At 43.3% G+C, this 27,920-nt stretch overlaps 1 protein-coding gene across 2 annotated transcripts; it reads left to right on the top strand.

Annotated features, from left to right (window-relative positions):
* Positions 1–2,083: 2,083 nt before the first annotated feature.
* DNAL1 (dynein axonemal light chain 1) lies at positions 2,084–26,207 on the top strand. 2 transcript variants are annotated; one of them, XM_084793167.1, is made up of 8 exons: positions 2,084–2,253; positions 7,876–7,914; positions 10,571–10,680; positions 13,534–13,589; positions 17,655–17,710; positions 20,852–20,978; positions 22,332–22,472; positions 25,281–26,207. In XM_084793167.1, exons 1-8 carry the CDS (start codon positions 2,251–2,253, stop codon positions 25,319–25,321), a joined length of 573 nt encoding a protein of 190 aa, XP_084649293.1. In that variant the 5' UTR covers positions 2,084–2,250; the 3' UTR covers positions 25,322–26,207. The 2 variants fall into 2 exon arrangements, with proteins under 2 accessions (XP_084649293.1, XP_084649294.1); XM_084793168.1 differs by lacking the exon at positions 2,084–2,253 and adding an exon at positions 4,962–5,036.
* Positions 26,208–27,920: the final 1,713 nt, after the last annotated feature.

The raw sequence follows: 27,920 nt of genomic DNA, 5'->3' as shown, positions 1-27,920 counted from the left end.
TTTTAAGTTAAAAAAAAATCACATCACGGAGCAATCAGGAACTATACAAGCAACACTGTGTTCGTCAGCTTGAGCTGCCGTGATACGCTCCCACAAATGAAGTGGCTTCAGCAAGAGAAATGGATTTTCTCACAGTCTTGAACCTTGATTTAAAGATCAAGGGGCTGACTGGGAGGCCCGCCAGTGGCCTTTTGCATTTGCTGGTGGTCCTCCTGGTGTCTTATACTCTTACAGGAGTCCTGGATGAGACGCTCTGACAGTGACGTTAAGACTTCAGGATATGAATTTTAAGGCGACACAATTCTGTGGTTAGCAATCATTTCACCTCCACTATGCCTTTTTTTTTTTTTTTTTTTTTTTTTTTTTTTTGCTTTTTCAAGACAGGGTTTCTCTGTGTAGCCTTGGCTGTCCTGGACTCAATTTGTGGACTAGGCTGGCCTCGAACTCACAGTGATCCTCTTGCCTCTGCCTCCTGAGTGCTGGGATTAAAGGCGTGGGCCACCACGCCTAGCTTATAATGCCCTTTTAAATATGTGTTTAAGTACTTCTGTGTGTCATATAGATTTTTGTTTTGTTTTGAGACTGGGTTTCTCTGTGTAGCCTTGGCCATCCTGGACTTGCTTTTTAGACCAGGCTGGCCTCGAACTCAGAGTGCTGGGATTATAAGTGTGTGCCACCACTCCTGCTGCTAGATAGATTTTAAAGAGGATCCAATCAACTATTTTGCTTGGCAACTTGAACCTTTACTTTTGGTTGGGCAATAGCCTCGGGTCACAAGGAACTGAATTGACTCAAACTGTACTGAAAAATAGGCCGTGGCCATAAAGAATGTCTTAGCCTCAGCCTGAGGCTCAGCTCCCACCTGCAGAAACAATAGGCTCTGGTATCCCCAACAACCCACCCTGCTCCCAGTGGACAACAACAACAACAACAAAAATAGCTCTAAGTTCCGGATGGCTACCTATGGTGTGTTCTTGTCCCCTAACGCCTCTGAGTGAGCTCAGCCTTCATCCCAAGGAAAGGTTGGCGCCCCCTGCTGTCCCAATGAAGCGACCTCACCTTGTTGAGATCAAGTCTGTTTGCTTTTCATGTAATTAGACGCATTTCCACTTTTTAGGTTTTTTGTTTTGTTTGTATTTTTGTTTTTGGAGACGGGGTTTCTCTGTAGCCTTGGCTGTCTTAGATTCATTTTGTAATCAGGCTGGCCTTGAACTCACAGAGATCTGCCTGCCTCTGCCTCCCTAAGTGCTGGGATTAAAATGTGCGCCACCACATCTGGCTTCCACACTATTTTAGTAGACGCCTCATTCCTTTTGTATGCTTTGGCATTACTTAATAACCGATTCTCTTTTGTTGGCATTTGGGTTCCCTGTTTCCTATTAAAGCTTTGAACACGTGTCGGGGGGCAGTCTCATATGCACTTCCTTGACTGTTTCAGGGACGAAGGCTGAGAACTTCTGTTTGCCAAAATACAGGAGCTTTACACGCTTTTAAATACATATCACCAACAGCCTTCCAAGAAAGGCCAGTTGTTCGCAGCAAGGTTTTTGTGCAGCTCTATTCTCCACACCCCTAGCAACTCTATTAAAATATGATCTCTGTCCTTTAATCCCAGCACTCAGGAGGCAGAGGCAGGCGAATCTCTGTGAGTTCGAGGCCAGCCTGGCCTACAAAGCGAGTCCAGGACAGCCAGGGCTACACAGAGAACTCCTATCTCAGAAAGCAACAACAACAACAAAGAAAGAAAGAAAAATAAATGGCATCTGTTTAAATTTTCAAGCTGACTTCTTAGGGAAGGAAAAAAAAATACCTTGGTTGCATAAAACCAACATTTTGTAATACTTCAAGTGTGCGGCTGAACCCTTGGAGGATCTAGGGTAAGGAAATAAGTTCAGTGTAGTTCTGGGTATACTGAGTTAACTTTATTTTTTAAAGGTATTTTATATCAGAAATGCAAATGTTATCGGGAAGTTTGAAAGTTCCCAGCTTAAGGCAATATTGGCACAGGGAAAGCACATCCCAAGACTACTCCCGTGCTCAGTTGAGCTCTGACTCTACACAGGCACAACAGAGCTAACTGGAGGACCCGGGGGCCGCCAGCCGTCCCACAATGCCCCGCTTGCGCCACCCTAAGGGCGGAGAGAGGGGACCGCTGCCAGTGCAGCAAAGAGGGAGAGCTCCAGCCGCGCGCCTGCGCACTGACCCCGGCGGGCCCTAGCAACCAGAGCAGTGACGGTAGCAACCGCCGGAATGGTGAGTACCCTCTGGGCCTCGCAGCCAAACCCGAGAGGAGACTGGGAGTGGAAAAAGGGGTGACTGTTGGGTATGGAGGGTGACGGGGCGCTGGCCCCGCGAATCGAGGGAATGCTGGCTGCATGGAGCCGCAGGCCCGAGGCGGGAGCAGCTCGGGCACGGGGTGGTCTGCGGAGAGGGAGGCCAGAGGCTGACAGGAAGTTGGGTTAAGCTAGAGGGACTCTTGACAGAAGAAAAGGAAAGACAGCTGGGAATTCTCGGTAAAGCCGATTGGGGTGGGCAAGGTGGTAGCGTGGGCGCTGTGATAAAGAGATCTCTCCTTACAGCCGTGATTTTAACTCTCCTCACCCCTTGGTTGGATGGAAGGGTGGGGGCTGGTTACAGAGAACTCCGGCTGCAGCAGCGAGCTAACCTGTGGTGTGCCCTGTTGCCCTCATAGTGAGGGCGAGTCCTGTTGTCAGGAGCCGCAGTTAAGAACTCTCTCTGATGGATCCATTAGGCCCGTGGCCCTCCAGTTACAGCGTAAATGAGTACGAGCTTCGTTGGAGATGCTGATTAAAAAAAAAAAAGAATATTGCGGGGGCGGGGTCTGAGGATGTAGCTCAGATGTTCAGTGCCTGCCCAGCATGCATGGAGCTACAGATAGATTCAGTCCCCAGCACCACATATATCAAGCATAGTGGCATGTACCTGTTTTCCCAGTACGCAGAAGACGGAGGCAGGGCAATCAATAGTTCAAGGTCAGCCTCAGTCAGCGAAAAATAAGACACTGTCTCAAGGGGTTTGGGAATAGGAGTATACCTCACTAGTGGAACTAGTGGAGCTCTCTCCTAGCATGTGTGAGAGCCCAGATTGGATCTCTAGCAATGCGCACAAGAAGAGGTGGCCCACGCCTGTAATCTCAGCACTCGGGGAGGCAGAGGCAGGCGGATCACTGGGAGTTCGAGGCCAGCCTAGTCTACAACGCGTGTCCAGGACAGCCAGGGCTACACAGAGAAATGCTGTCTCGAAAAAAGGAAAGAGAATCACAAACAAAACAGTATAATTAGCAGTTGTGAGCATGAGTGTGTGTGTGTGTGTGTGTGTGTGTGTGTGTGTGTTTTCCAGTGCTGTATCTATGCACAGAAATTAAATCTAGGGAAGTCATGTACTCCTTCATACTGGCTGCATAGTGGTAGGCCTGGTTCCTTAAGAAATACAGGTCCACAGATTGAATGTTTTAAAGTTTGTGCCACCATACATGGCTGTTTATTTTTAGGCTTGTGCGTCCTAAACCTGTGGAGTCCGAATCCCCTTGGAGCTGGAGTAACAGGTGGTTGTGAGTCACCCAGTGTGGGGGCTGGGAATTGAACTCTGGTCCTCTGGCAAAGCAGCAACAAGCAGTCTCCACTGCTGAGCCATCTCTCCAGCCCCTGAATTTTTTAAAAGTAGCTTCCAAAGTCTTGTTTATTATAGCCTCCAAAAAAGAATGTATTTTACATTCAAACTCTGGTTTCTGAGTCCCGAGACATAGCTCAGAGAATAAAGTAAAGGCACTTGCCTAATGACCTGAGTTTGACCCCTGGGATTCAAATGTAATATTACTAAAATACACTTTAAAAAAAATCTTTTTAAAAAAGATTTATTTATTATGATGTAGTGTTCTGCCTGCATATGTCACCATGCTTGGCAACTCTTCTTTGTTACTGGTATATAAAATAAGGATATTTTTTAATTAGTGGAGTTTTTATATTTGAAGAAATGTAGTATTAGGATACCTTTTTTTCCTAAAGGAAGTTTTTCCCTTGCAAGGTCCACCAGCTGGAAATTGTCTGGAGCTAAATAGAATTATATTCTCTACGTGAGCTCTACCTACTCATGACTGTCCACTTGTTCCTTTAGGCATTTATTTATTTATTTGTTTATTTTGTTTATTTTGAGACAGGGTCTCTCTGTGTTAGCCTTGGCTGTCCTGGACTCACTTTATAGACCAGGCTGGCCTGGAACTCACAACGATCCACCTACCTCTGTTTCCCCAGTGCTGGGATTAAAGGCGTGCGCTACCATGCCCAGCTCATACACTTTTATTGGTTTCAAGTGGAAGCCCCCTTCTCCCGCCTTTGCTGCTTGCTTCCCTTGCTCAGCCCCTGGCACTAACGCTGCTCTGTTCTTCCTGTTTCTGCACAGAGCATCATCTGCACTTGGTGACGGTTTAATTTCCTTCTTTTGATCAATCCAATCTGTGCTTTTTATTACAACCTTGACAAAGAGCTCTTGAGTTGTGTTAAACTGGCATTGATAATGGTTATCCTTGATATGTTTGGGATCCTAAAGAAATTTATTTTAATATTATGCCCCAATTAGCCCATATTGACCATCTTATTTAAAAGACATGTGCTGTACACATATATGCATATAACCTGATACCATTTACGAACCTCGATGTTTTAGTTTTTTAAAACAACTTTTACCTTCTAACACATTATTTAATTTACTTAATACTTGTTTTGCTCATATTTACCTATTTTTATATTTATTTACTTCATATATGCATATTGTATATGGTTATATATATATATATCAGATTTATACAAATATGTGTATATTTTACCCGTGCACACATATCTATCCATCTAGTTCCTTTAGTAGGTGCAAGTCTAGAAGGCAGGACTCTGTTTTGTTCATTGATAAGAGGGTGCACACCTGTCATCTCAGGGCTCAGAAGAAACAATACGACACAGAAGAATGCTTGTCACATAGTAGACATACAGTGAACAGTTGGTGGATTAAATGAACTGCCCCGGGTATGCTGTTTATTTCCGGTTTTTTATTTTTTACTTTTGGCTTTTATTAAGTAGGGATTTCTATTTAACTTTTAACTGAAGCTTTTAATATCCAGTGTAGAAACGTATATGCTTTTCTGCACTTACTAAAATAAACATGATCCTCCCCCCTTAAGCCATTGAGGGTTGACACTTAGAGACTGGTCTGTTTTGCTTCTAGTATTGTTGGGATAAACTTCTCCTTCCTTCCTTCCTTCCTTCCTTCTTCCTTCCTTCTTTTCTTCCTTCCTTTTCTGAGACAAGGTTTTTCTGTGTAGCCTTGGCTGCCCTGGAAATGCCCTGTAGACCAGGCTGGCCTTCTGCGTACCTCTGCCTCCCCAGTGCTGGGATTAAAGGCGTGCGCCACCACCTGGATAGGAAAAAGTCTTTCCATCCTGGTCATTATACATCACTGGCTTTGAAGATGCTGATGTTGGCTCCAGAATGAAATCTAGATGGAAAATGAAGAGGACTCTGTGATGTGGTTGTGACAGCTCAGGAGCCTCATGAATGCGCAGCTTTCCCACATTTTCCGGTTTTTGAAACAACTTGTATAACAAAGAACATCTGTTCTCGAAAGGCTCTCAGGACTCACTTGTAAGCTGTAGGCTTGGAGCCCTGGGGGGCAGAGAACAGGCTAAATCTCTGATTAGCATTTGAATGTTTTAGATACTATAGTCTGTTCAAAGTCTTTGATTGCTGGGGATCTATTTTTCTTGGAATACATTATCTCGTTTAGGTCTTAAAGCTATAGCCATATTTCACTCCTAAACATTTCTAGACTCACTATAGTATGTAGTCATTAATATTTCTCCAATTCTTTATTCTTTTAATTTGTGTATCTTTCATTTTTGCCCAGTCTAGCTTGCAAGAGACTTAAGAACCATTTTTTAGTGTTTTTAATCCTTTCTGGTTTTGACTTCTTCCCTTTTCTGTATTCTGCCTTCTTTGAGTTTGCGCTGACAAACTTTAATCATGTCAAATGCTTAGCTCATTTCTTTTTTCTTTTTCTTTTTTTTTTTTTTTTTGAGACAAGGAAATAATGTGTAGCCCTGGCTGTCTTGGACTCACTTTGTAGACCAGGCTGGCCTCAAACTTACAGCGATCCACCTGCCTCTGCCTCCTGAGTGCTGGGATTAAAGGTGTGCGCCACCACGCCCATTAGCTCATTTCTTTCTTAGACAACGTTTTCTGGCAATACACAAGAAGATAGAAGTTTCTTATCGAATTTTGATTCTAGGGCTTTGAGCATGATACGAAAACAGTCTAACCATGGACGTATACCTCAGCCTTTTCTTTTCTTTTTTTGAACGTGTAAGATTCTTTTTGGTACAAGAGTAATTAGTATAGTATTCTACTGCTAGATATAGCAATATCTTATTTTTTGCTGTTGTTTAAGGTTCCTGTTTTTTTAAAAAGTTAAGCTCCAACAGCAATTCATTAAGGACATCTTCCATTGTGTGCCATCAAAGTTTTCAATATATTAAATTGAATCAAAGTTGTTATTTGTTATAAGATGAAACAGTTTGTTTTACCAAGAAAGGAAAATAAATTGGTATTATACCATATACTTTTCTGTCATTTAGAATTTTTATTTTGAACTTAATTTTTAAGATTCATTTTTATTATGTTTAATTGTGTTAGTGTATGTATGTGCGTACATGAGCACTAGCATGTGTATGCATGCATGCTCACATAAGTGACCAGAGATATGGCTCCTCTGGAGCTGGAGTTCCAGCTGGTTGTGACCTGCTTTGCGTGGTCATGCTGGGAGCTGAACTCAAGTACTTTGGAAAGAGCAGCAAGTGCTCTTAGCCACTGACAGGTCTCTCCAGTCTCCTTGTACTTATTAATAGAACCTTTTTAAAAATTTATTTATTTTACTTATTATACAATGTCTTGACTGCATGTGTGCTTGCTTGCCAGAAGGGGGCACCAGATCTCATTAGATCTCACCCGTAAGGTTACTGGAATTTGAACTCAGGACCTCTGGGAGAGCAGCCAGTGCTCTTAACCGGTGAGCCATCTCTCCAGCCCCATTAATACAGCTCTTTATTAATGTTTTTTTTTACATATATTTAGATATATGGCTTTTTTGGTCAGACATGAAAAAGAAATATATGTATAATAAAATTGTTAATATTTTTCTAAAATTTTCCTATAGCTATCTTGCCACAGTATCTGCAAATTATTTTTAATTAGGATGTGCATTCACTTTTCAATCTTAAGATATAAAAAATCTATAGAATCAGTGAAATAAGATATTAATATCAAATATGTTAAAAAGCTGTATTTTTAAAAATAAACCAAGTTGGAGTAAAGTGTTTGGATATCACACAATAATTTACATATTTTCCCTGAGATATGTTTAAAGAAAGCAACCTGGGCACTGTGCCGCACACCTTTAATCCCAGGACTCGGGAGGCAGAGGCAGGTGATCTCTGTGAGTTTGAGGTCGGCCTGATCTACAAATTCAGTCCAGGACAGCCAGGGCTACACAGAGAAGCCTTGTCTCAAAAACAAACAAACAAACAAACAAACAAACATCACTTGGTTCTCAGGAGAAAACTTACTCTCTTAATCATGCTCATATCATAGAGTTTCAAAAAACTGATTGCGTGAGTGGTAGGAGCGGGTCCAGGAAGTGTTGCGTGAGTGGTAGGAGCGGGTCCAGGAAGTGTTGCGTGAGTGGTAGGAGCGGGTCCAGGAAGTGTTGCGTGAGTGGTAGGAGCGGGTCCAGGAAGTGTTGCGTTGAGGCGGAGTCGGCGGATCACAGCACTAAAGACGCCTTTGCTTCTTCCTCTTTTCCCCTCTTTTTAAGGCAAAAGCGACAACAATCAAAGAAGCCCTGTTTCGATGGGTGAGTAGATGCATTTCCTTCTTCTAGAAGCTGTATGAGGAAAGTCTGACTGTTGTTTACATCTGACCATTTAGCACAAGAGATTCTTTTGCTTTGGGGCGTGTGGTGGTGGATGCCTGAGCCTACACAAGTAGTGGACTTGTTTGAGAGTTAGCGTACAATATAAACGCACACACACACTCATAAGCACAAGTGATGCCAGGCAGAGGGTGGAAAATCTGAGTGCAATGATGGGTCTTATCAATAACCCTGGCTGTGATGTATTATAGTTCTGCTGAACATTACCACTGGGGAAAATCAATCTATTTGAGGGTGTGTGCGGGGGGTACTGGGGGTGGATGGAACCCAGGACCTTACTCATGCTAGTCAAGTGCGCTACCATGGTGTGCACACCTAACTCCTGAATTACTATTTTAACTACTCAGCCATGCATCTCTCCTGCTCTATAGCTAAACTATGAATAAAAATCTGTCAGCAACCTAGGTATCTGGGAAATAGACAAAAGTGGTAGAATAATGAGATATTTTGCCAGCCGTAGTGGCACACGCCTTTAATCCCAGCACTCGGGAGGCAGAGTCGGGCGCGTTGCTGGGAGTTCAAGGCCAGCCTGGTCTACAAAGCAAGTCCAGGATAGCCAAGGCTACACAGAGAAACCTTGTCTTGAAAAACAAAAAGCAAAACAAACAAACAAAAAGAATAGTGAGATATTTGAATCCTAATGTCAGTGCCCACAAATTTCTGCATTTGTTCCAACTGCATTTTAAGGATTCATTTCTCGGGGAGATGGCTCAAGTGTTTGCTGCATAGACACAAGGCCCTGAGTTCAGCTCTCCAGCAGTCACGTAAAACTCCAGGTGGCAGTACTGTAGATGCCAGCGCTGAGGAGGTAGAGACAGGAGGATCCTGGGGACGGCCAGCCTGGCGACCTGCATTTGTGAGCTCCAGGGTCAGTGGGAGACACTGTCTCAAAAATGAAGGCAGATGCTGGGCATGAAACTCAGCCGGCAGAGTGTTCTCCTAGTGTGCATAGGCCCTGGGTTCGATCCCCAGCACCACATGAAATGGCGCAGGACGGCACGTGGCTATAATCGCAGCATGCAGGAGATAGAGGCAATGTGAGCAAAAGTTCAAGACCATTATTGACTACGTTATGTGTTTGTGGTCAGCCTGAGATACAAAAGACCCTGCCTCCAAAACCTATAAATACATAAATACATAAATAAGAGAGTGATTGCAAAAGACTTGCTATCAATCTCTGGCTTTCACTGGCACAGTCATACAAGCATCTTCACACACATAAGCACATACACACACTCATTTCTGATGGGTTGAATATTTCATAAAATTTGTTAATGAAAGGGTATAGAGTAGACTCTTAAATTGACTGGACTAGATCTTCCTTAAATTGCATTTTAGGACTTTATCTTATCCATTCACAATAGCTAATCTTTTGGTTTTGGCTTCATTTGGATTTGGTTCATAGATTTCATTTCTAGTTACGTTATGGCCCACAATCTTTGACTTTAAGATCTTTGAAGCATTAAGCATATTCTTTCATTGATTAACCCAACGTTCTCTTTTTAACATTTAAAAGTCTTAATTGCCATGTAATGATTGTACAGATGTATGGAGCACAGTGTGACATTTTGACACATATTCAAAGCAGATAATATTACATCAAGGTAGTTAACACATCTTTGACCTCAAATTTTATTAATTTTTATGGTAATAAAAATCTTATGCCAGGCGGTGGTGGCGCACGCCTTCAATCCCAGAACTTGGGAGGCAGAGGCAGGTGGATCGCTGTGAGTTTCGAGGCCAGCCTGGTCTACAAAAGGGAGTCCAGGACAGTCAAGGCTACACAAAGAAACCCTGTCTCGAAAAACAAAAACAAACAAACAAACAAACAAAATCTTCCTTTATAGCTTGTTTGGAATACATAATCTATGGCCATTCCCCCTGATTGCACCCAGTCTTATCTGAAATGTGCAGTTGATCGTAGGCACTCTACTGTGCCGGAGAACACTCCGCTCGCCCCTCCTATCTGACTGGCTTTTGTCTTTACATTTTCCCAGCCTCTGGTAACCATTACTCTACTCTTGACTTCTGTAAGATAAGATCAGCCCTTCTAGCCTCCATGCATGAGTGAGAACATAAAATATTTTTCCTTCCGGACCTTCTGCATTTCATCCCCAAAGCAAGTCCTCTAGGCCCATTATGTGGGCACAGATGCTCCACCACTGCAGACCCACTAAGCGTCGGTTTCCCATGCTTTCACCTATGGAACTACTTAGTTGGCAAACACTTGCTGCAAAAGCACAAGGACCTGAGTTCAGATCCTCAGAAACTGTTAAAGCCACTGGGCCCAGGGACATAACGATGCCAGGGGATCCTCCTGCCTCTGCCTCCCAGGCCAGCCACCATGCCCAGTGTCATTTGTGAGGTCTTAACAGTTATCTGTCCCAGGTTTATAAAAACATGGCTATTAAGACCAACAAGTACAAATGCCAAAAAGTAAATGGTGAATAATAATCTAAGTTATTGAAGTATAATAATAAGTTTGAAACAAAGACTGAAAGGCCTTGTGAAGTTCTGACTTCTTTTGTTCTACGTTGCAACCACGGATCATTTTGTGCCAAATTATTTTTTCCCATAGGAAGAAAAGACTGGTCAGAAGCCGTCTGAGGCCAGAGAGATAAAGTTGTATGCCCAGATCCCCCCAATAGAGAAGATGGACGCATCTCTATCGACACTTAGTAGTTGCGAGTAAGTCCCTTTCCCATCCTCTTGTTAAGTTTTCCTTCCTTTTCGTGCACAAACTAGAAAAATGCTTTGATTCTTTCTGTGGTCTTTGTTGTTGTTTATTGTAATTTCTCCCTTGACAAAGCCAAATGTGAAAAATTATTGGTTTGAGCCTGGTGTGGTGGCACATGACTGTAATCCCAGCCCTTGCTCTACAAAGCAAGTCCATAAGAGCCAAGGCTACATGAGAAACCTTGACTCAAAAGACATATATATGGAGTAGGAGCAATGGCTCAGACGTTAAGAGCACTGTCTGTTCTTCCAGAGGTTCTGAGTTCAATTCCCAGCAACCACATGGTGGCTCATAACTATTTATAATGAAATCTGGTGCCCTCTTCTGGCATGCAAGTGTACATGCAGACAGAATAAATTATATATATATATATGATATATATAGAAACATGTTTATGATATTATTGATAGAGTGATCCTGAACAATATAGCTTTTTTTATTACAGTTTTTGTAAAATGATTCTAAATAGAAGTTTCCTAGTCTTTTGGGAGAAGCTAATAGCACAATAAACTATTACTGTGTTATACAGTTTACTTCCTAAGTAGGGGATAGTAATTCAGAGTTAGCCTAGGCAACTTGTCAAAACTCAGTCTCAAAATAACATAAAAAAGAGGAACAAAAATGTCTGGGGAAGGAGACTGGAGAGCCAGGCCAGTAGCCAGACACTGGGAGCAGAGTTCAGTCCCAGAACCCACGTCAGTGCAGGGTAATTCCAAGCTCAAAACGCAAGCAAGGAATCACCAGGGCAAGTGTGTCATATCAGCAATTGAGAGGCCTGCCCCAATGAAAAAGGTAAAGAGTGATGGAGAATCACTCAGCAGCATGATTCATCAATACCAGGCCTCCACCTGTGGACACACATACACAGCACACACACACACACACACACACACACACACACACAAACACACACACAGGTCAAAGTCATTGGATGAGTACTTGCCTGGACCTTTTATGTGCAAGGCCTTTAGTTCCACCCACAGTACAGCAACAAAAGAGCAAAACAGAGTTTAACAGTTTATTGCTTATTGCTTTTTCTTGAAATGTTGCCTACCAAAATCAAAATCATGTTTACTTACTAGATGCCTAAGAGACCACTTCTTTAAAGAAAAAAGGGAGAAAAAAAAAGAACTTTAAAATATAGTTCAAAATGCCTGGGAAATACAATAAATATGACAAAAGGAATTAACATCAACCTAAATGCAAGATATTGAGGGATTAGTATTAGCACTTTGCAAATAATCGTAATTAGGCTGAGTGTTGTGGCACAAGCCTGTAATCTCAGTCCCTGGAAGGCTGAGGCAGGAGGATCATTAGCACAGAGTCAAATTATGAGATCCTATCTCATAAAAACAAACAAAAGGGGGCTGGAGAGATGGCTCAGAAGTTAAGAGCACTGACTGCTCTTCCAGAGGTCCTGAGTTCAATTCCCAGCACCCACATGGTGGCTCACAACCATCTATAATGAGATCTGATGCCCTCTTCTGAAGTGCATGCAGGCAGAACACTGTATACATAATAATAATAAATAAATCTCTTTTAAAAACAAACAAAAGATTCTAATTGGGATCAAAGTATGCTCATTTTGTAATCTTACTTCCCAGGCCCTTAAATATCAGGTTGCTATTAATTCCTTTCATTTATTTTCTAAGCAGTCCATACAGTTTTTAGCAGGGTTCCGTGGCTAATTGAACCAGTTGTGCTTTTGTGACAGCAAACCCAGGCTTCCATGCTTCCCTGACTCTGCTCAGGCTGTAGAATACGCTGAGCTCCCGAGTCCTCTCCTCTTCTTCACCCTGGGTTTACCTAACTGTGGTCCCATCGCTTGCCCTTTCTGTAGGAGAGAAGCCAAACCCAGCTTCTCAGAAGCACAGCGTCTCCTAGTGCAAGCTTAGCATCTCAGCCAATGAGACCGCTCTTGGACACACGTCTGTGAACCTGTTAGATCGATAGATACCTTTGGATTAGAAGGAAAAGCAAACATGTTTATTACTGAGTGCCACTTGTTCCTTGTGATAAAAGGAAAATATTGCTTTAATTGTGACCTTAAAGTAATCAAAACACATTTTTGTAAAAGAGGCAGTGAGTTTGAGGTTTGTGCGACACACCAAAGTGCATCCTCAGAGAGCACATAGGAAGAGGCAGCCTGCTCGTATATTTGCAGACATCTCTTGGACAGGCTGTCTAGAGAGGAAGTAGACATTGCTCCCCAACCACAGCCTCAGGTTTACAGGCGTCGCTCTTTCCACTGGTAGCATTCTAGAGTGGGTGGTGACTAGAAAATATGCAGCTTGGACCCTTTGCTTGCCAGGTATGTATACAGTAATCGCCTTTGCTGTTTCAAGCAGATTACAAATGCACAGTTCCTGTCAGATCATGAGGGTAAGATACTTGTTCTAGGGTTTTAAGTTTGGCCTTGCCACTTTGTAATTGTGTAGTATTGGGGAAATTGTTTAACAGCTTTGCACCTCAATTTCATCTGTAAAATGCAGTAAAAATACCTCAGGAGACTATGAAATACTGGATCAAAGAATACATATACTAACATTTAATAAAGAACACCAAGTGCCCTTAAAACATTTGTTTTTAATTCTCTACAATGAATGTGGATTAACTTGTCTAATCAATGGGGGGAAAGATTTCAAAATGAAGAAATAAATTCTATGACTGAAGGGAGGAAATGGATTCAGTATAAAAAGAAACATGAATTTAAAATCTTCCGTGGGCATTGCTATTGAGAAATAACTTCTGACATTCCACTTAGGCTTTCATGTTAATTAAAGTTTTTTTCTGTTCTCTTAAAGGAAGCTTTCCCTGTCTACTAACTGCATTGAAAAGATTGCCAACCTGAATGGCCTAAGTAAGTGATCCACAGTAACAGACGGCTCCTGGATGTCTAGTGGTTGGAGCAGACATTCCAGAGACACTGTGTCATTTGGCGCTGGCACCTGTTCTGACCACAGCACATGTCAGATGATGGAGACTATAGGCAAACCATGTCTTAAGTTTTGTTATCAGAGAGAGAGAGAGAGAGAGAAAGGAGAGAGAGAGAGAGAGAGATATGAATATTTTAAAGTCCTTTGAAAGCTTTTATAGAGTTAAAGTTGAGATGGCTGAGACAACCAGATTTCTCAATGTGTATTTTTTGTTCATATTTGCCTTGCATGTGTTTTGAACTTGCTGTATTTAAATTTTGGTCCTCACCATCCTGTGGTCTCCGTGTTCCTTGTCCTTGTGAACAGTGCTACCAGCCTCCCAGTTGCACTGCTTCTTATTTCTGATGACGAGTTAGTTTCTAGTGGCTGCTGCACGGTAGTGAGTTAAGTGCCAGAAATTAATTCTCTCAGTTTTAAAAGTTGCAAATATGGAATTAGTTTTACTGAGCCAAAACTCAAGCCTCCCTCTGAGGTTTTTAGAAAGAGTCTTTCTCTTGTTTGTTCCATTTTCTGGTTGCTGCCTCACTCCTAGGCTTCTGTCGGTATCATGCCAATTTCTGCTTTTGTGGTCCATGTGTCTTCTCTCTGGTCTGTGTTGAGTTCCTGCCTCCTTCCCACAAGAACACATGTACACTTCCAACACACCAGGTAGTGAGGACCGTCTCTACCTCAAGATTGTTTCTTTTATTCTTCTTTTGGTTTTGGTTTTGGTTTTTTCAAGACAGGGTCTCACTATCCTTGGCTGTCCTAGAACTCATTCTGTAGACCACACTGGCCTTGAACTCACAGAGATCTGCTGGCCTATGCCTCCCAAGTGCTGGCACTATGGCAGGATCTTTAGGCATCTGCAAAGGACTTTTCTGCCCTACAGAGCAACAGCTCCAGGGATTGGCATGTAGGTACCTTTGGGGGAGCCAGCATCTGGTCTGCAGCACTCTTCCTGCACACCCGAACCCTGCTGCAGTCTACCACTGAGTCCTCTTTCTTCTCTGTGAGGAGCACTCGGGGGACCCCTGCTTCGCTTCTCCAGGGCTGAGCCTCGCTTGCAGAGCCTTAGCTTCCTCACAAGTCTTGCAGAAAGAGTACATCTGAATGTATTATACATCCCTATAAATACACAAATCAAATGTACACATGTAAACTGGGACCCTTTGGAAAACAGTGCATGTCCTTTGTAGCATAGGATCTAGTGTACATTTTAAACTTTTGTTGTTGTTTTTTTTGCCACCACACCCAGCTAAACTTAATTTTTTTTATCAGTTATAACACACTAAATTTATGTGTTTTAAGTGCGTGTAAGTACATGTGTACACGTGTGCATATGTGTGTACTTAGGTCAGAGGCCAACATTGGGTATCATTCTCCAAATCCATCTATCTTGTGTGAAAAAAGGGGCTTTCTTACAGGTTCACTGTGGTGGTGCGCATCTTTAATCCCAGCACTGGAGACGCAGAGGCAGCTGGATCTCTGAGTTCCAGGCCAACCATCCAGGGCTACAGAGAGAAACCCTGACTCAGAAAACCAGAAAATAAAATAAAATAAGGCTTTCTTTACTGGCCTGCACACTAAGTAGGCTAGCTAGCCAGCCAGTCCTGGGGATTTGCTTGTCTTGACATCACTTAACTGGGATCACAAGTGTACAACATTCCAGCTTTTGTCCCGGGTTTTGGGACTCAGACTCAGGTCTTCATGCTGGCACTGAACTAGCCACACAACCCACAACACACTAAATTCATTTCCTGACTTATTAAAATGCTTGTGTTGTTTGAAAAGCACCGCCTCTCAATTCATCCAACAGCATCCTAGCTGATTCTCTCTCTCTGTTCTTTGGTAACTGTTACACTGATGCCAGAGTTCTCTTTCTGACAATACTGTTCTCCCAGATCAGAGACCTCAGTTGTCCATCTCTTCCTGGGATCCCAGCACTCAGGAGGCAGAGGCAAGTGGATCGCTGTTGAGTTCAAGGCCAGCCTGGTCTACAAAGCGAGTCCAGGGAAGCCAAGGCTATATAAAGAAACTGTCTTGAAAAGCAAAAAAAACAAAGCAAAACAAAACAAAAAGTTAATGTCTGATGTTGCACTCAGAGACATCTAAAACCTTGTGCTGCCTAGTCATTCTCAAACATAAGCATACCTTTTTTGTTTTTGTTTTTGGCTTGTTTGTTGGTTTTCTTTGATTTGTTTGTTTTCATTTTTGTTTTAGACAGGGTCTCACTGTGTAGCCCTGGCTGGCCTGGGATTCACTATGTAGACCCAGGTAGCCTCAAACTCAGAGATCCACCTGCCTTTGTTTCCTGGGTGCTGGGATTAAAAGTGTGCATCACCATGCCTGGCCATACCATTCTTTTTTTTTTTTAAATAACATTTGTGCCTTTGCTTATACAGTACTTCTCACTGATTACAGCCTCATCATCCTACAAGAAAAACCCTTAAGAAATTAAGGTCAGGATTAAGAATACCACATTTAAGTGCCATCTCCTGTCTAGGACTTCTCAGATGTCCACCATCAGAGTCTCTACTTTGAGAATATAATAATTTACCTTGGATTTTAATATTTATCTACTAAAATAGTTAACGTAAAGATCAAATTATATATATATATATTAGAGAATTGGATATGGCACATAGCACGTGCTGACTAAAGCTGGTGTGCTGTAGTGTACCTATATAACTGAGCTACTTGGGAGGCTAAGGAAGGAGTTTTGAGTTTGAGTTGTTAGGACCCTGTCTCAAGAATAAAACTTGTTTAAAGGGGGAAGGGCTGAAGCTAGCTGTGGCAGCCCATGCCTGTACTTTCAGTACTTGGGAGGTTCAGGCAGAATGATCCTTGCAAGTTCAAGGCCAGCTTAAACTACATAGTGAATTCTAGGTCAGCCTGTACTGACCTTTCTCAAAATGGGGGGAAGCTGGTGATGAACTTCAATGCTGGATGCTTGCCTGACATGTATAAGGCCCTGGGTTCAGTCTCCGGATCTAAAAACAAAACAGAAGCCCTCAGGAAGGATCAGCAACGGTCATAGTGGGGAGCATGCTCTGTGCTTTGGAGCTTCCGCACAAGAAGCACCGCAGCCTGGAGACCTAACTGTCTGCAGGCGAGGAGGCCGACTCTACCCCGTGAGAGGTGCTCAGGGAAAGTGCAGCAGGAAGGATTTGCTGTGGCTCACGGTTTCAGAGCCTTCAGTTAAGCTCATCGGAGCATCGCTTTGGGCCTGAGACAAGGTGGACCCCATGGCAGGGTGTCATGTCAGGAAACTTGGCTGTGCTTCCCAAAAGAGCGAGGCAGAGGCTGTGAAGCAGGAATCTCTCCCCAGGGTGTATCCACACTGGCCTGCTTCTTCCTCCTCGTCCTCACTTCCCGTTCCCACCACCTCCCGCTAATGCCACATATTCTGGGTCTGTTAAGGGATTAATCTCTTAATGAAATCAAAGCCATCATGATCCATTCAGTTCCCCCAACATTCCGCCTCTGAAAACTGCTGCATTTGGAACTGAGCCTTAAACACATGAGCCTTTTTGGCTCACATCCTAACTTAGCATCCACGCAGAGCACTCTGCACCCCCACACCTTAGTGCTGGAGGGAGGTGTTGACTGCTACTAGGCCTGTGTCTAAAATGGTGCCTTTGTTTCCGTTTTTTACGAACCCATTAGTAAGTTTAGACTATGTCAGATTTTTCCTCTGCCTTGATTTCTTTATAATTAAAGTAGCCTGCACGAATGTGGAGATCAAAAGGACCACTTGTGGGAATCTCTTCCATTGTGGATTCTGAGATGGTGTCAGCTTGGCAGCGAGTGTCTATTAAACTGCCTTGCCTGCACCCCTCCCCCACAACCCCATGCCTGCCCAGCTCCATGCCTGCTTTGTAATAGAACCGTTCTAACTCGCTATGTGGAGATACTGGTTCTGTAAATGGCTTAGAATGTTGTTTTACTGGATTCACAACAGTTGTGTGTCTATTCCTCATAAACAAAATGTTTTCTTTCCATGACAGAAAACTTGAGGATTTTGTCCTTAGGAAGAAACAACATAAAGAACCTAAATGGACTGGTAGGTTGTTATTACTTTTTTTAAAAAGTAATTATAATTTTTAAAGGTATTTATAAAAATAATGTTTTGTTTTTCCAGACAGGGTTTCTCTGTGTAGCCCTGGCTGTCCTGGAACTCAACTCCTGCAGACCAGGCTGGCCTTGAACTCAGAGATTTACCTGTCCCTGCCTCCCCCTGAGTCTGGGATTAAAGGCGTGTACCACCATGCCCAGCTAAAAATAATGTTTCTATATTTGTAGGAACTTTACCAAACCAAATATGACATGTAGCAACAAACCACTGACAGTTTAAACTGCTCACATTTTGCCTGACTGCTTTATTTTTTTCAATTCTTTGATGAGTCAGTAAAGTGAAATTGTATTATGCATGCTGTTTTGTATCTCCTTTTTATCTTTCTTTATTTTATTTTTTTTCTTTCTTTGGTTTTCTGAGATAGGGTTTCTCTGTGTAACAGCTCTAGCTGTCCTGGAGCTCTCTCTGTAGACCAGGCTGGCCTCGAGCTCACAGAGACCCTCCTGCCCCTGCCTCCCGAGTGCGCGCCACCACTACCCAGCCTCTTCGTTTATTTTTGAGTTATATTTATTTCTAGTGTGCGTGTTTATGCTTGTGCCATGGCATGAGTGCGGCTGTCAGAAGACAGCTTGAGGGGCTTGGTTCCCTTCCACGTGTGGGTCCTGGGAATTGAACTCAGGTCATCAGACTTGGCAGAAAGCATGTTGATGCACTGAGCCATCTCCGTGCATCTGAATCTCCATTTGAAATGTAATATGCAAGCCTGCTTTCGTGTGATCCATTCAGTAACTCCGTGTGTTTGTTTGTTCATGTACACACCCTGGCGTGCCTGTGGAGGTCAGAGGAATGTTTTAAAGCATGTCGGAAGTGGGCACTAAATTCAGGTTATCAGGCTCGGCAGTCACCTCACTGGCCTACATTGGGGTGTGTGTGTGTGTGTGTGTGTGTGTGTGTGTGTGTGTGCGCGCGTGCACACACACACACACACACGAGGGGGCTTCATGGGCTTCTCCCCACTAAGCGTGTGAGTGAGTTCCCACTTGGCTAGTGTCGTTTCATGCCCTCATAGATTCCTGCTGCCTAGCTGCTGCCTTCTTTTCTTTAGCTTTATATTATTTTTGATATCTGCTAGGACAAGTCCTCTCTTTTTTGCAAAATGTCTATGACTTTTTTTGAGTGTTTACTCTGGAGAAATTTGAGAATCACTCTTTCAAATTCATGAATATAAATGCCTTTTGGGGCTGGCAAGATGGTTCAGTGGTTAAGGGCACTGGCTGGTCTTCCATAGGACCCGGGTTCAATTCCCAGCAACCACATGGCAGCTCCCAAGTGTCTGTACCTTCAGTTCTAAAGGATCTGGTACCTCACACAGACATATATGTATGCAGAACATTAATGCACATAAAAACAAATAAAGTTTAAAATAAATAAATTCCTTATGAAAATCTTAATAGAAACACACTAAATGTATAGACTTATTTGAAAAGGGCTGATGTTTTTACTGCAAAAAAATTCTTCTTACAGGAAGATTTACTCATTTTGTTATTCTTCAATAAATTTATATAAGTTTTAATTTCTTTAAGGCAGTAGTTCTCAATCTGTGGATTGCAACACCTTCATGGGTCGACAGACCCTTTCACAAAGTTCACATAAGACCATTAGAAAACACAGATGTTTATGTTATTATACGTAACAGTAGTAAAATTGCAGTTATGAGGTAACATTGAAAACAATTTCATGGTTGGACTCAGTACAACATGAGGAACTGTATTAAAGAGTAGTAGTGTTAGGAAGATTGAAAACTGCTGCTCTAAGGCCTTCTGCATTTCTTGAGCAAAATGTGTCCCTGGGAATTTTTGTTCTCATTGCTTTGATGAATGGGGGACCTTTTCTTCAAAAAGTAGTGGTGTATGAGACAAAAAGCTATTTGCTTTAGCTGGGGCTGTGGCTTAGTGATAGAGTATTTGCCTTGTGTATATAAGGCCCAGTTTAAGCCCAGAGCTGCCTAAAGGGCGGGGAGTGCGGGGGGAGAGAAACATTTATTTTATGTACTTGAGTAATCAGTTATAGTCCTTAGGAGTTTAGAAATCGGCCAGGTGTGGTGTGTGCACCTTTAATGTCAGCACTGGGAGGCAGAGGCAGATGGATCTCTGTGAGTTCAGGGCTAGCCTGGTCTATATAGAGAGTCCAGAAGCCAGGCCTACACAGAGAAACCCTATCTCAAACAAAACAAAACAAAAGTTGACAACCCCAGAGCTGGGGAAGTAGAAATAGCGTTCCTGAAGCTTGCTGGCCTGCCAGACCAGCCAACCAGGTGATCCCCATGCCAGTGAGAGCCAGGCAACTCCAAAGGAACGAAACACATATACACAGAGACTGACAGACAAGATAGGATAGATACAGCCCCGTGGTGTGTTCTGGATGTGTGGGCTCTTAGAATATAAAAGTGTCTCTGTGTTTTGATTTTTTTTTCTCTAACAAATGTTAGGAAAACTTGAATTTTAGAGCAAGTTCTGAGACTTAATATAAATGAGATCTTAGAGCCCTATATAACACAAATAAACTGGTTTGTATAAAATAAAATTGGTTTATCTACTTTTAAGTTTTCTCAGGACCAAATAATATAACCTATTAGAAAGTAATTTGAAATTACCATTCAATAGAAATGACGATGCCATTGCTTCTCCTCTTGTGACTTCAGTAGTTATTCTTGAGTGTTTGTGAAGCAATTGTAGAACAGAGTTCAGATCCACTTGCTCGGGGAGGGGATGTTCTGTTCCAGTGTCTTCATGAAGCAGACCTTCCACAGAGTGTCAGCTCTTCAGCAAGTGTGCAGGCAAGTCTCAGATCTCTTTAAAAGCCAGTCCATGTGAGCCAGGCGTGGTGGCACACGTCTTTAATCTCAGCACTCGGGAGGCAGAGGCAGGCGGATCGCTGTGAGTTTGAGGCCAGCTTGGTCTACAAAGCGAGTCCAGGACAGCCAAGGCTACCTTGAGAAACCCTGTCTTCAAAATCCAAAAAGAAAAAAACAAACAAACAAAAAACCAAGCCATTCCATGTGTTTGTAAGGAAGAAGGCAGGAGCAAAGAGTTAAAAATAAGTGTGTAAATTGGGTGCTTTCTTTTCCAGGAAGCAGTAGGAGAGACATTAGAAGAACTGTGGATCTCCTACAATTTTATTGAAAAGTTGAAAGGGATCCATGTGATGAAGAAACTGAAGATTCTCTACATGTCTAATAACCTGGTAAAAGACTGGGGTAAGCTGAGAGCGGCTCCAGCTGGTCTCCTGCCTCCTGTTTACGGAAAATAGCCAAAGGAGCTGGGCATGCACGGGATGCACACCTGCAATCCCCACACTCTGGAGGCTGAGGCAGGGCAGAGGGAGGGGGTGGGCCACCTCACAACACACTAAGAAGAAGTGAAAGCACCCAGTCAGGGAGAGTACATGAAATAGGAACCTTTCTTTCTAAATGCAGAGAAAAACAGCTTCAGGAATAACTAAAGAAATTCCAAAACTTTAAATACAAGAAGTGGATATTTAACTAGTTACTTAGGCTTGCCCCACAAACATGAGGACCAGAGTTCAGATGCCCAGGGCCCGCATAAAAGCTGGGACTAGACAGCGGACATCTGCAAGCCACGTGGTGGTGAGGAGAAGGATCTGGGCCTGAGGACCGGCCAGTCAGGCTGAATCCGTGAGCCCAGGTCAGTGAGAGGCCGTCTTAAAAAGTAAGGTGAGGAAGACATCTGATGTCACCCTCTGGTCTCCACGTAAACAGATGCACATACAAAGTACATACAAACACTCATACACACATTGACTTATGGTGAATATCGTTGTGTATGTCCTGGTCCTATTAATCATGAAAAAAAAATGTAGTGTCCGAAGGCTAAAGAAATTGATTTAACTTTAATAAACATAGAACTCTGATTTGATGCCTACATTGCTTAGGGTTTCTTTGGTTTGGTTTTTGAGACAAGGTTTCTCTGTGTAGCCTTGGCTGGCCTGGACTCACTTGGTAGACCAGGCTGGCCTCGAGCTCACAGAGATCTCCCTGCCTCTGCCTCTGCCTCTGCCTCCTGAGTGCTGGGATTACAGGTGTGAACCACATGCTGCTTCCTTTTTTGTATGTTTTTCTTTCAGCATGTTCTAACAGCCTGCTGTATACACCATGAAATATGCCAAACATTGTTCTAGCCACCACGAGGCTCACAGCTGAGAGAGGACATGTTTAATAAGCTAATGTTTCTGAAACTGCTATAAGTCCTGTGGTAAGGATTTGGATGGAATGCTTTGAGAATTCAATGATGAAAGGAAGGAAGTGTAAGGGCAGCTTAGCTTAGCCTCCCCTGATGCAGCGGCCCAGAGATTGATTTGCTGTTCTTTTCAACACCAACTCTTCTCTGTCCATCCATCATTAGGGCAGCATTAAAGCTAGAAGAGATAGGTCTTCATCCCCCCCATCCCATGCTCTTCTCAAATAGTGACTTTATATAGTAAAGTTTCCCTTAAATCTTCAAATCCAGTTAGTGACTGGATTCTGTCTCCAGAACCATGAGAGTGCGACCCCACAGTTTATCAGCATGGAAAGTGTTCTTTGTACTTACAGCTGAGTTTGTGAAGCTGGCGGAACTGCCGTGCCTGGAAGACCTGGTGTTTGTAGGCAATCCCCTGGAGGAGAAACACTCTGCTGAGGGCAACTGGATCGATGAAGCGACCAAGAGAGTGCCCAAGCTGAAAAAGCTGGATGGTGAGTGGCTCTGGGACTGGGAAAGGGACTGGGATTGTTGGGTTTTTGTTGTTGTCTGTCTTTTGAGACAGTGTCTTACTGTATAGTCTAGGCAGGCCTAGAACTCCCAATATAGTCCAGGCTGGCCACGAACTCACAAGTTCTGGGATTAAAGTCACCACACCCAACTATAGTAAGATATTCTTAATATCGCTCTGAGATGATGTCATCATCATAGAGTAACTCATTAGGAACAGTGTGTATAAGTCAGTGGTCCCTAACAAGTATAACAGATGTATCTATTGTCCCCATTCCCAAGACTCCTGTAGGACTCGCTCTGACTGCTCCCTGCCATAGCTGTGCTGCACACCTGTACTGTGGAAATGGGCTTTTTTTGTTTTTTGTTTTATTTATTTATTTATTTATTTATTTATTTTTCAAGACAGGGTTTCTCTGCATAGCCCTGGCTGTCCTGGACTCACTTTGTAGACCAGGCTGGCCTTGAACTCACAGAGATCTGCCTGCCTCTGCCTCTCGAGTGCTAGAAATGGTCTTTTTGTTTGTTTGGTTTTTGTTTTTGTTTTGGCCTATGGTGGTCATAGGATTCTCTCCTTAATAAATCACAAGCCTTCAGTTCTTGCTACTGTGTTAAGTAGCCTGTCCCAGAGCCCCCGGCTCCTCTTCCTGCTGTCCTTGGGAAGGACAGGTCTAGTCTGGGAAGAATCGTTACCCTCCTACTTTACATTATTCTGTGTCTTTCCACTCACAGATTCTTCTCAGTCTTTCTAAGTTTTTCAGAGACAGAAGCAAGTATGTCCATGGTCTCTTTTTGCTTTCTGTCCTGTCCCTAAAATAATTATGCACACAGATGACTAGCCCAACTAACTAAAAGGAAGAAAAGAAAATGCCCAGCAATGGTGACGATGGTGACAGTGACTACCATACTGTGTCAAAGACATATTTCCCGTATTACCTTCATCACTGCACTCACATGGTCAGTCACTCAAAGGACCTACTCACTCGTCTCTCCACAGCACAGGAGTGCCGCACAGCTGCGGCAGGGAGCACTCAGAATGAGTCCTACAGGAGTCTAGGGAATGGGGACAGTAGATCCGCCTCTTATAGTCATTGGGGACCGCTGACTTTAAATAGTTTCAGTGTGTATAATCATTACCATTGTCAGGAACATGAACATGGGCTAGGGTGATGCTCAGTTGCTCAGACGTTTGCCTTACAAGTATAAAGCAAGTATGTCCTTACATAAGGACTTTAGTTTGACCCCCAAAACCAATGTGAAATAGCCAGATGTCACAGTGCAAGCTGGTGGTCCCAGCACTGGAGAGGTCAGGTGTATCCCTGGACTTGCTGGGCAGACAGCCTGGCCTAATCAGGGGGTTCCAGGCTACTGAGAGACCTTTCCCTCTCTTCCTCCCTCCCGGCCCCCCTATTCCCGGCCCCCCCCCACACAAATAAGGTGGAGGGGCTAGAGAGGTGGCTCAGAAGTTAAGAATATTTACTATGTAATCATGAGAGCTGGGTTCAGATTCTAGCACCCACCTAACAAGCCAGGAGTCCCACAAACACTTGGAACTTCAGCTCTGAGGGATCTGACATTGTCTTCTGGTCTCCAGGGACACTATACTCATGTACACAGACCCACAGGATCTGTATTAGGGATAACTGTTTCATTCTTCTGTTGATTTGTTTTTTAGATAGGATCTTGCCATGTAAAAATAAAAAGTATGTAAATTTTAAAAATGTTAAAGGAAGAGCAAGGTGGACAGCACCTGAGGAACCACACCTAAGGCTCTCCGGTATCCACATATGTACACATATGCATGTGCACCTACACACATGAACACACACAGAGCCAAGGAGATGAACACCATAAACCGAGCTTTCTTGTGCTGTTGTGGCCCCTCATTCCTTCTCCCCTCCACCCAGTCTCTGATCTTGGTCTCTGGATCAGTCTTTTACAGAGCTTTAAACAACTAAGTGGCTACCTTTAGACATACAGCTAGGCCTAAAGGGACGTGGCACAGGAGTGACTCTGAGGCAGACCAGCTTCCGCGATGCTAGTAAACTGCTGTCCCAGACTGTGCCGGAGTGCAGGGGGCCTTTGGGGACCCTTCAAGTGACTTAGAGTGCGTTCGCATGAATGAATATTTCACATAAAAAAAGAGGGCCAAGAGTGTAGTTCAGTGGAAGAGTATGTCCTTAGCATGTGTAAAGCCCTGGACTCAGTCCCCACACCAAATAAAGAAGGGGGTGGCAGATGGAGGAAGAGGAACACAGATGCGTTAGACTCCCCTGCCGTTCTGTGTTCGTCTTTGATTGAACTCTAGAGGCCCTTTGAGCCTATCTGTCTTCTATCTGTCTTCACTTCTTTTAGAGTTGCATAGAGGACATGAAATCCTTCCTTTAAGAATGAAACAAGAGAGCCGGGTGGTGTTGGCGCACACTCAGCACTCAGCACTCAGGAGGCAGAGGCAGGCGGATCGCTGTGAGTTCGAGGCCAGCCTGGTCTACAAAATGAGTCCAGGACAGCCAAGGCTCCACATTCAAACACTGTCTTGAAAAAAAACAAAACAAAACAAAAACAAAAAACAAAACAAAACAAAAAAAACAACCAAAACAAAAAAAGAATGAAACAAGACAGGCAGACAGTGCACGCCTTTAATCCCAGCACCTAGGAGGCAGAGGCAGGTTGCTCTCTGAGTTCAAGGCCAGCCTGGTCTACATAGAGTTCCAGGGCAGCCAGGGCTACATAGAGAAACCTTGTTTCAAAAAACAAAAAGAGACCAGAAATAATTTTCTTTTTCATTTCAGGTACTCCAGTAATTAAGGAGGATGAGGAGGAGGAAGGCTAAGGCTGTACTTTCTACTTCATGTTAATTTATTTAAATGTTATGAGAAAAATAGATCAGTTTTGTATAATGTCTATTTTAAAGATTTTGTGGGGGCAGAGTTCTTAGCATAAAACACACCTCTCACTTCCATCCTTAAAAACCCTATTTCGTGTTTCTCCCTCAGACTGATAGCACCAACTTTAGTTTAGTCTCAACTTGGAAACTACACATTTCCTGGTTTTGTCCAGTTACATATGTCATCTGTCTCCTAAAATTTATGGACCAGTCATTTTTAACAGCAAAGGGACCTGCTCTCTGCACTCAGTTGCTTAGTATTTTTTTAGGCCAGGCATTTAAAAGATATACGTTCAATTCGATACAAGATCCATATCCTTCTAACTCAAAAGCACAAATGTATCACCGCACCGGTTCAGGAGGCAGCGTGGTGATGGGAGACACTCTGTGAGAACCCAGCTGTGCCTGGGACCAAGAGGAAGGAGGACTGTCTTAGAGTCTTCTTAGCTCAGGTTACACTCGCTTACTTCTTTTTCCAAAAATGTGTGCACCGTCAACTGGAATTCAGGTTATGCTACATGGATGGCCACTCAAGTCATTATGTGTACAACCAGACACCCCATGATCCCACCAGTGGCTAATGCATCTGGCACAATCACTCCTTTGATAGTAATGGTTAACTTTTGTGGACCTTGCTTTATGCAGAGTTTTAAAAATAATTTCTCATATGTTTAAAGCAGTAGAGAATAGTTCTAAGTATCTACCATTGAGATTTGTAAAAACTTTTCCCTAATGATTTAGCCTGATGCCCTTTGCTTCATGGCTTTAAGGGTACAGACTTAAAGACTAAATTTGGTACTTCTAAATAAATGAAACAGTATTTCGAAATATATTTTTGAGAAGATCTAAGTTAAATAGCTTTTAAAGTGTATCATGTAAGTGGTGTGGAGGGAAGAGAGAGCTGTTTGGGATGGGTCCTAGGCAAATGGCAATATGCTGCCGACTGGCTCCCATGGAACGCTCTAGGTGTCTTAACCTCAGATCTGCAAAGCAATAGGTGGGTATGGAGATTAGAATTTATCATGTAAGAAAATATTCTGGAAAATGTAAAAGGTCATCAGTGCCAGACGACGTCTTTAGTGGCCCGTGACGGAATCGTTGACTGATGGCAGAGAAGTCAGGAACCCCTGCCAAACTGTGCCTAAAGTCTCAGCCGGGGCTACTGATGCTTGCTCCTGTCTCCACGTGATTTGACCTGTGAGTAGTCACAAGGAAAGGAGGCAATCCTTTTTCTAAATGATTGCATGAGTAGTCTTGGTTTGAGAAACTTAAAGCTGTCATTTCAGTAAGAATGACTTGATTTCTGTAAGAGTCACACTGATCAAAAAGGACCACTGCTTTGACAATCAACTCTAAATCCAAGCAAGATGCCTAGTCTTGGGCTGGAGAGATGGCTCAGAGGCCGAGAGCATCTGCTGCTCAGGACCTGCGTTTGTTTCCCAGCCCCCATGTGGAGGCTCACAACCTCCCAGGGCATCCGATGCCCCTTTCAGGCCTCCCTGGATACTGGGCACACACATGTTGTACAGACATACATGGAGGCAAAACACCATACACATAATGAAGTTTTAAAAGGAAACAGTCTAATAACACATGTGTTCCTTTTTAGCTTTTCCTATGGGAAGAAACTTTACACTGACTGGCTTAAGCATTCAAAACCACTGGCATTTCTATTGCGAGCCTCTGTGGGGAGACTTCATTCTCCTTGGTGGTGCAGAAGGCCATATGCTGAGGGGAGCACATTTGTTACCTGTAGTTTATGCAAGGCCAGCCCTGTTACTGTGTATGGCTATACTTCCTGAAAGGTACCCTGGGAGTGAGTATGGGAAATGGGTGACTTCTTACTGGATCTGTGAAATGACTTAAGAGTATGTGTGTTTGGTTTTTTTCCAAATTCTGTAATTGGGAAGCACCCCTCTGCTGTTTTTTAATGTCTTTTAATCACTGGCGGTTCTCACAGATATGCAAGGTGCTTTTCTGTGTCCATTTTGCACAAAAACTATTTTCAGCTCCTCTCTACAAATATTGGAATGACTTTGATACATCTCTGTTCCTGGAATTAAAGCCAAAACGCATTCAATTTAAAAGAGGAATGGAAGGCCAGCCTGGTCTGCAGAGCAAGGTCCAGAACAGCCAAGGCACAGAAAAACCCTGACTTAGAAGGAAAAGAAAGAAGGAAGGAAAGGAAGGAAGGAAGGACGGAAGGAAAACGAACGGAAGGCCTGATAGAGCAAAGTCATCTTTTACTGCTAAAAATGTAGTTGAGATGAGGTGGCCTTATGCCAGTCAGATCGGCCAGCTTGGACTAGATGCTTTCTGTGTTTGTTTGAGCTTCTGTTCTTATGATAATGGCAGAGGGCTGGAACACCCTGTATTTTATTTTGTTGGTATTCTACTCTCTTTGTTTCCTAATTCTTAGCTAATGGCCTTGGAAGGCTTTTGTGCTCCCCACTTCTGCTCCAGAGGTCTGCAGTATCCGCACTGTTTACAGTTTGGACTGAGCATCTCACTGCTGTGGGGATGTGCACTGTAGGCTCTTTAGCTG

Source organism: Acomys minous, assembly GCF_964271855.1.
Source record: "Acomys minous genome assembly, chromosome: 8".
In the NCBI taxonomy this organism is placed as follows: Eukaryota; Metazoa; Chordata; class Mammalia; order Rodentia; family Muridae; genus Acomys; species Acomys minous.
The sequence above is the reverse complement of the archived record's forward strand: the minus strand, read 5'-3'. Positions and strand labels throughout refer to the sequence as shown.

Excerpts from the sequence above, each read along its gene's own strand:
- DNAL1 (XM_084793167.1), top strand. Across the intron at positions 7,915-10,570 it reads AAGAAGCCCTGTTTCGATGG|GAAGAAAAGACTGGTCAGAA; the intron begins GTGAGTAGATGC and ends TTTTTCCCATAG. Across the intron at positions 13,590-17,654 it reads TGCCAACCTGAATGGCCTAA|AAAACTTGAGGATTTTGTCC; the intron begins GTAAGTGATCCA and ends TTTCCATGACAG.